Source organism: Amyelois transitella, chromosome 16, assembly GCF_032362555.1.
Source record: "Amyelois transitella isolate CPQ chromosome 16, ilAmyTran1.1, whole genome shotgun sequence".
NCBI classification, from domain to species: domain Eukaryota; kingdom Metazoa; phylum Arthropoda; class Insecta; order Lepidoptera; family Pyralidae; genus Amyelois; species Amyelois transitella.
Window position 1 is genome coordinate 1,423,011 of NC_083519.1, and position 9,781 is coordinate 1,432,791.

Genomic DNA, 9,781 nt, shown 5'->3' on the forward strand with positions numbered 1-9,781 from the left:
GAAGAATCTCAAGTCTATCGGGCTGATAGACTTGAGATTCTTCTTTATATCTCTTAGACGAGTTTTATAATGACAATGCCGCAACTACTTATATTATAACTGAATATCAGAGTTTTTGTACTCTTTCAGTGCCAAAATATCGCTGAATTATGAACCTTTCGAATTGTTACAGCACACCTGTGCCAGTTTTAAGGATTTGTTATTATTAGTATTATTTGTTTTGTGTCTGTAGCACTCTCTAAAATTATCTATCTATCTATCAAGTAACATTTATGTGTGTAGAATCTATAGGTGGTACCTATATATTTAACTCTTCCGTTGCTAAATGACTGAGTGACAGATAACGTACATCGCAAACTGGAATGGAAATTACCGGGATTTTTCGTATTAGGCGGACGGAGTCGCGCGTGAATGCTAGTTTATAAGAAACTTCGATTTAAGTACGGTTAGATATCGTTTGAGAGGTAAATGGCGGGAGCTGATTCAATTTGATTGTCGAAGTGGGAAGTCTTGTACCGACCCCCCGGGAAAAAAAAGATGATGCCTTCTGCAAACTTAATTTATCATAAGTACTTACTAGTGCCGTATGGTTTCTGGCACTTAGAATTGAATAGAAATACACCATCTTTCCCATGGATGCCGTATAAGGCGATTAAGGGATAGGCTTATAAAATTGGGATTCCTCTTGTAGCCGATGGGCCAGTATTAGCCTGACAACTGAACGTGGCATATCGATGGCTCCTACGTATACTATCGTAATCCACAAAATAGCCATTTTCGTTTTATTAGTATTTCCGAAATATTTTATTATAAACTATCTAATTCACAAACAAAAAAAATTCTATCATTTATAATTAAAAAGTTTTCACACGTATATAATAGTATGTTGCCGTTTCCTGCACAGTATACCGTCGTAATGTCTTATACGATCGGCTACGGGGAAGACGGGAGCGGAGTTGGCAATCGTAACGATTACTTGCGGTTTGGTACGCTGCAAAGAAGCGCGATATTTTCGTACAGCGCGTCTGCAGATTTCACACAAAATACAATAACTAAATTGATGTATGTTAAGAATGAGTAATAAGTATAGGATTGATTATTCAAAACAACACGCTAGAGGTCGAAAATTATGCGATATTACATTAAAAACGACAACGGCAAGAAATGACACTGTTGTTTCTGAATCAATTTCTGTCACCTATGATTTGGCGTTGCTCAATAATAATGTAGAAGAAACTGGAAGAGTACTGAGTAAGTATTCTGACAAGAAATTTGTAATATTTAAGTATTTGCTTATTTTTTGCCAATAGTTAAAAATTAAACTATAGTAAATATAACACACGATTGTTTACGTTATTCATTTGTATTTAACAAGTATCGTTAGTATCATTTACTATTATTTACATTGTCATCAAAACTTTTTTTTTATCGTATTTAATACATACGATTTTTTACGTGGTTAATATTGAAATATTTATTATAGCATTTACACTTACTACAATTTACGTTGTTTAACTATATTTTTTTATTGATAGTAATGTTTAGTTAAGATTGTTTACGTCTTAGATGCAAAATAAATATAAATAAATAAATAAATATATACGGGACAAATTACACTGATTGAGTTAGCCTCGAAGTAAGTTCGAAACTTGTGTTACGAGATACTAACTCAACGATACTATATTTTATAATAAATACTTATATAGATAAACATCCAAGACCCAGGACAATCAGAAAAAGTTCTTTTCTCATCATGCCTTGACCGGGATTCGAACCCGGGACCTCCGGTGTCACAGACAAGCGTACTACCGCTGAGCCACAGAGGCCGTCCGTATATGTATCTTATGTATCATTTTATTTAACAAAACGGCCATTAATAAATCTTACGGAATTACTCTCGTGCTATTTCAATTTTTTTATACTCATCATTATCAGAAGAAGCAGATTTATAATAAATTGACACACTTTCTAAACTGAATATGATGCCGGTATTTTGATGCAATTGTTACAACTAATATTTTTAATCTACTATTGGAATATGTAAATATCACAATAGTACATTTTATCAGTTATTATATTTTCGGGAAACACTTTAAGCAATTTATCTGTAACTCTAATTGATCACTTGCAGCATTCCCCTGTTCATAGAGTACTTAACAATTTTTTCACCAAAGTCTTCAAACACACAGTACCCGTCTTCCCCTGAATGTACAACTAAGCATGTAGAATAAATAGGCATGATTTTACTTTATTGGTGATCAGATCTATTCGACATCCTTAGCAAACACGCCGTCAACATATTTTAGTGATGTTACACCTACTCTCAAAATAAAAAAAAGGTAACTAAACAGACAAGGGCCATTAGAAAACAGTACATTTATTAGAAGACAGTATAAGAATGAATGGATATAAGCAAAGAGAAAAAAAACTTGGTAAGGTGTACGTGACTCGTGAAGGTATACAAAATCCGAAAAAAGAAATAAAATCACCGTGTAAATGTCGATTAAAATGTTTCAAAAATGTATCAACTGACCAAAGAAAAGCAATTTTTGCGTTGGCTTTCTGGAAATTTGAACGATGGATTTATGTATCTAATCTAGTAAGCCGAAATCTTAAGCAAAGAGTTTATATTCATACCCGATCCCACCGAAAATATAATGATTGGGGTAATCAATACTTATATACCAGATACTTATATTCCCGAGTCAGATAGTATAGATGAAATTACATTATAGTTTGCAAAACAGTTCTTTTCTACGCTGATGATCAGTGAACAATTTGTTTACACAGTAATACAGAAGACAGACTCTTCTACAGGTACTGTTTCTACTGATATCGAGGCAAGCATTAAAATTATTTAAGGCATTAAAGTAAATATCTGCTGATGCCAGAAAAAGCGTACCTACATATGTGACCATATCAAATGCTTCCAACGTGTTGAATCCAATTATTCTCGAAAAGATAATTTTACTTATGCTCTTTGCACGGTCTTAAGTTGTCCGATTTCATATTTAAAGAAGTAGATGCAGGGGCAGTCGAATCTAGGTTTTGGTCAGATACCGCCACAGGGTAAACCGGAATAGAATAGATTATGCAGCTGTAAGCTGTTAACAGCATGTAATGTTTGTGTTTTTTATTTGGATTTATTGGAAACAATAAATATACAACAAGAAGAAGACAGTGTTCATGCATTGATTAAAAGTGACAATACTGACAATAATAAATATAACTATACTCCTTTCGAATAGTTTGCATAAGGGCTAAGCAAGATGGAAAACCTTATAATGTTGTTGAGATGGATCATACCAAGTTATTGAATTATAAATCAAATTTGGGCATTAAAAATTGGTCTGAAAATATTAACAGTGAAGTAGTGCAATGGATAAACATAAAAGAAATAAATGTTTTTTCTTCTGAGCCTAATAAATTTCTCTATAAATATAATTTAGATGAATCCTAATACATCACCAAATACAAGACGACGACTGCAAGACTGAGCACATAACTCATATTTTTCCACTTTATGATTATGTGCTCCCCATATCTTTGGCTAAAAATGACCTAATAAGTCTTTGCAATAGTTCAATCATTCCAGCAGTTCATCATAACTTTAACTAAGGGATAGGCTTATATACTTGGGATTCCTCTTTTAGGCGATGAGCTAGCAACCTGTTTCTATTTGAATCTCAATTCTATTATTAAGCCAAGCAGTGCCGTGTGGTTCCCGGTACCAATACAATAAAGAATAGGACCACTCCATCTCTTTCCCATGGATGTCGTAAAAGGCGACTAGGGGATAGGCTTACAAACTTGGGATTATTTTTTTTAGACGATGGGCTAGAAACCTGTCACTATTTGAATCTCAATCTTATCATTAAGCCAAATAGCTGAACGTGGCCATTCAGTCTTTTCAAGACTGTTGGCTCTGTCTGCCTCGCAAGGGAAATAGACGTGACCATATGTATGTATGTATGTAAGCCAAGCGGTTGACCGTGGGCTCTTTTGATAACTGTTGGCTCTGTTTTCCCCGCAAGAGTATATTACCGCAAAGACGTGATAATATATCGTATAATAATATGTTATCTCTTTATTTGTTCAAATAGTGGGATTGAGTGAGTTTTTTGGTTTGTAATTTGAGTTTTATGTGCATATTGTTTGCATTAATAGTAACACAAAAATCATAAAGAAATATTATTATATCAAGATGAATTTAATTTTAGTTGTTTTTTTTTTATTCTGGACAAAATGTTTATTTTATGTGCAATTATAATGTTCTAAAAGTATGAAAATAAAATGGTTTTGTTGTAATTTTGTTGTAAAAAATAATCTGTGATTCTTTGATTATGAATGAAAAATTCCGAAAATATTAATTGGTGTAATAATTTACTATGCACATATTATTAATACCTTACAATCAACTGCCTATTATCATAATGAAATTTAAGTTTTAAAGAAGTTTTCAATATAATATCCCAACATACGTGCTTAAACAAAAATCTTATATTCCCATAAAAACCAGTAAGTAACTCATACCACATTTTTTGTTGACAAATATACAAAGTAAATACTCGTAAAGGATAGTTACGATTTTTTGATCGACAAATTATACAAAGTAAATAATTGTATAGATAAGTTACGATTTTTAAAAATTATTCGTTTCAACGTAAAGTATCCTAACAACAATATCTCAGAAACTATAACACATTTATAAAAGAATGTTATTATATTCATATACAATATACTTCAAGTAATTGTAGAAAAAAAATCATGTGTCTAGCTTGAAATTTACAGGAACTACACACTCTAACACGTTCAATCGCCAGGATATTTGTTTGTCGCTTACCTTTGAAATAATTTTGTAATAAAGCATTTTTGCTACAAACTTTATTATAATATGCCACGCTATATTTTTCTTCAGAACAGCCTGCTAAACAGCATCAATAAATCCTATTTGCTATTAATATCATAAAGGCGACATGCAACGATGGAAATTTTCTCTCGCGAGCGTTACTTTATCCAGGCTTTTATCTATTTTTATTAAATTTAAGTTTTCTACCATAATTATATGATATGAAATTCAATCCGTTATATAAATATTATAGAGAGAAAATGTAACATTGTAACGAATATACTCAAAAACAGACTCTTTTGATGTTTGGCACCGATATTAAATCATGAAAATGCACTATTAATAAAATGAGTCATTGTTATTTCAAACACAAGTTTTTATTTATTTATTTAATTCAGAATACCAACTATGGTAGTGAAAGAATGTTTTTATTTCTGGAGATTCCCACGAAAGCCGAGCCCTGGTCATCCAGATATATATATCCATCCTGGGATATTTAGTACACAAATAAAAAAGTATAAAAATCACTTTGCTTGTGTGTATTTCAGGTTTACGTGTGTTTTAAATATGAATTCAATGTGTTTTTTTATATCGAATAGAACATCCATATGCACCATCTGAATGATGCACCAGCATTTTTTTACAGTCAGGTAATATGGTTAGTCCTGAAAATTGAACAGATTAATTTAATAGTTTCGATAATTGATGTGGACTATTTCGAACGTCAGCGCACATAATACCAGGCTACCAGCAACCCAAGAAGATATGACAGGCCTAATAAAGCGATAGAAATGCCGCGGCGGCCGGGCTACGACGGAAGCGGCTGCAGGTCGTTGCATCCCGGCCACGTAACAGGGATGGGGGCAAGTGCACCTACCACCCTAGCCCGGGCAATTGCCCCTCGGTTCATTATCAAAGTTCACTAGTACCACGTACTGCACACATACACAATTGTCAGTAAATGCGCATTCACACATGTTTGATGACCAAATTCCGTTGACCTTCCCCGCCCGTCGGGGTTTGTACGAAATTGGTGAGGTGAGAGGGGATTCTGGACAGTGTCGCAGGGCTATTTAGATTGGTTTCGGGTTGGGTGTCGAAGCGTGCCGATGTTTCACGGAAACAGTCGAAGGCGGCAGGTTTGACAGCTTCCCCGGAAAATCTGCAGGCGAGCGGGAAATGCGCTAGCCGAGGCGGCGGCGGCGTACTTATTGTTAGAGTTTATACAATTTTGAACTGTAATCGGTTGAGATAAGTTTTGTGTAGGTGTATTTCCGTATTGCACGACTCGACAATATGATTTCTTGAGTTATTCTGTATTTATCGCAATGGTAAATGGTAGTTGGTTCCATAAAATAAATAAAAAAATATATATAAAAAATTGGAATATTTGTAACTTCATGGTTAGTATATTGGACGACGTAAAAGGCGACTAAGGGATAGGCTTATATACTTGGGATTTCTCTTTTAGGCGATGGGCTAACAACCTGTCACTATTTCAATATCAAGCCGTAAACGTGGTTTTCAGTCTTGATGACTGTCGGCTCTGTTTACCCCGTAGGGTATATAGACGTGATTATATGTTATGTTATGGTAGTATATTTTGTAAAATAAATCGTATCAAAATAATGACGTGTCATTGATTTGATTACCTTTTTTTACTTCAATTATTCAATTCTTACATTTAGACGGGTTTTGCTCTTAATAATCTCATGTAAAATATGGACAAGTACTTTACTTTTCAAATGAGTATCTTCTGTTTTTCCTGCTGTTTATTGAGAAGGCAATAAAATATTTCTTTTTTTGCTTTCATTTTATTTGCCTTGCGGAAAATGCTCAGCTTAAGCCAATTTAATTCTTCGATAAATTTTAATGAGCTCTCGAAAAACAATTTTATATAAGCTTATTAATAAATATTTATCAATACAAAAAGTATTCTCATGATAAAATGTAAAAAAAAAAATAATCTTTAAAACTCAACTTATTTTTATGACACTCTCATCTCAATAAGTGTTAAACTTCAAATCTAAAAACAACAAATCTAGACGAATCACTGTAAGTCCTAGAAATTGAAGCCTACCCGATTAATAATTTAAGTCTAGACCCAAAATTAGAACTGGTTGCCTAGACCACCGCCGTACGCACACAGCTACATACACTTCGTTATTTGTTACAGCGTACTAGGAGATTATGAAACATGTGGAGGTACATATTTTTATTATTTTACTTTATTTCCGTGAACCATATGAGGCAGTTAAGTTGACCTAATTATTTTACACGATAACATTCAGTAGAAAAATAAAAAGCGTTATAATAGTGCCGTATGGTTCGAGGACTTTATTATTCCCATGGATGTTGTAAAAAGCGACTAAGGGAAAGGCTAATCTACTTGTGATCCTTCTTGGAGGAGATGGGTTAGCAGTGTCACAATTTGAATCTGTATTTCATCATAAAGCCATGCAGCTGGATATGGCGTTTTAGTCTTTTCAAGACTGTTGGCTCTGTCTTCCCCGCAAGACGTGATTATATGTATATGTACCTAAGTAATTCAATAATCCTTTTCCACAACCGGGTACCAACTAACAAAACTAATCGGGGCGTGCCTAAATTAAGCGGCGCGTATGTTGACCCATGCGCAATGTCACGTTTACAGGTGTGAGCGGAGGTGCGGTGTGAGGCGCGACGGGGGGTGAAGCGCGTCCACAGCATAGCAACGCGGCGCGCCCCTCCCGCGGCCCGCCAGTCTCTGCCGCGCCTTCGATGTCGGAGTACGTTTCTCGCACGCTGCTCGACTGAATACAAAAGAGACAGTTTTAGTTGTGTAAACCTAATTTTCTTGTTTTTAATATTTTTGTTTAAGTTTGAAATATTTGCCTTAAAAATGTCAACTTTACAGAAACAAGAACGGAAGATGGTATTTGACGTTTATAATTATTTTTTAAACGACAATAACATCACAGAATCGCAAAAGAAAACGGCAGAAGCGACTAAAAAGTCCATTTCTACGGTGAAAAGAATTATCAAAGAGGGCAAGTCTTCAGATTTTTCAGGGGTATTTAAGACCCCTGGTAAAAAGAGGGAGAGGATAAAAACGGTGACTGGCATTGATGGTTACAACAAGGGAATAATAAGAAGATGTATACACAATTTCCACTTACTTAAAAACGAGTTGCCCAGTATAAGTAAACTTCTCGCGAAGCTAAAGATTGAAATAGGCTTCCAAGGCTCAGAAAAAAGCCTACGCTCTGTCATAAAAGAACTTGGGTTTCGTTGGAGAACCACTGGCAGCAACAGAAAAATGTTATTAGAAACGTCAAATATTAGGTTTTTAAGAATTAATTACATACAAACAATTAGGCAATACCGGCAAGAAAATAGACCAATAATTTACACAGATGAGTTATACGTACACGCATCTAAAACAAAAGGTTTAAAGACACCTATACCTAAAGATCAGCGCGTGATCATAGTACATGCTGGATCAGAGAGTGGTTTTGTGCCCAATGCCTTACTCACCATCAGGTCAGGCATGAAGTCCGGCGACTACCACGGCGGTATAACTTGTGAAAACTACGAAAAGTGGGTAAGAACTCAACTGTTACCGAATCTACCTCCGCGTTCTGTTGTAGTTTTAGACAACGCCCTCTACCACAACAAAGAAGCCAATGTGATACCTAATTCGAATGCGAAAAAATCTGACATGCAGGCTTGGCTGCTCGAAAAAGAAATACCATTTACACCTGACATGCTGAAGCCCCAGTTGTACCACTTAATAAAAAAGAATAAAGACCGTTACAAAAAGTTCAGTATTGACAGTATTTTAAATGCGAATGGTCATGATGTTCTCCGCTTGCCACCGCAACATCTCGACTTGAATCCAATAGATATGGCGTGGGCAGTGATTAAGGGATATGTTAGCAGTAAAAATGTAGGTTGGAATGTACCTTTGATTATAGATTCTGTGAAGGAAAAAGTAAACGCAATGAGTCCACACGATTGGAAGAACTTGTGCGATAAAGTGAAGGAAATCGAAGTAGCGTACGTCGAAAACGACAATATGATTGACGAAATGACAGATCAGTTTACTATAGACAAAGGAGATTCTGACAGCAGTGATTCTGACATGTCAACTGACTCGGAGGACGAACCAGGTCCCAGCGGGCCAGGTCCTGACCCTATAGCGTTTGAATACGTGCAGTGTGTTATGAGTGATAGCGAATAAATGATTAAAAGATATAGTACACATAAGTTTTTTGTACGTTTAATTTATTTTTATTCCTAATAGTTGCTGGAATGAGATGGAATAAGACATAGTACCTACGCAGATGTAAATATTTGTTTACCGTTATAACTATTTACCTTAATAAAATAATTGAAAAACAAAACAATTAGATTAAATTTATGTTAAATATAACTTTTGTAATAACTTAGTAAAGTAGAGAATCGCCTTTTTTGAAGTCGGTTAAATTTCAAAAATCTTAGTATAACAAACACTTTCCTGAAAATCGATTCGGCGAAACGCGAGATAATCGCGGACAAACATACATAAATACAGGCCAAACTTATAATCACGTTTTTTAAAAACAGACCTCCCTGAGAAACGGTTCCCTACCTAAAAGGTTAAAACGGGACCCTATCAAGCCTCCGCTTTCAGTCCGTCTGAAAAGCTGAAATTTCCATAAATAATGTACTTATTTACGTTGCTATTGAGATTCAAATAGTGACAGGTTGCTAGCCCATCGCCTAAAAGAAGAATCACAAGTTTAAAAGCCTGTCCCTTAGTCGCCTTTTACGACATCCATGGGATAGAGATTGAGTGGTCCTTTTCTAAAGCGTACTAAGTGTACGGATCCCTTCTTTCGCTAATGCGACTTGCACTTTGTTTTTTATGATTTTGTCCAAGCGTCTATTAAGTATATTATTTTTTGGTAC

The 9,781-nt window shown here is 34.9% G+C and overlaps 1 protein-coding gene across 1 annotated transcript; it reads left to right on the forward strand.

Moving 5' to 3' along the window:
- The first annotated feature begins 7,730 nt into the window (after window positions 1-7,730).
- Window positions 7,731-9,071, forward strand: LOC106141610 (uncharacterized). The gene is made up of 2 exons (XM_013343249.2): window positions 7,731-8,031; window positions 8,245-9,071. Exons 1-2 carry the CDS (start codon window positions 7,731-7,733, stop codon window positions 9,069-9,071), a joined length of 1,128 nt encoding a protein of 375 aa, XP_013198703.2.
- Window positions 9,072-9,781: the final 710 nt, after the last annotated feature.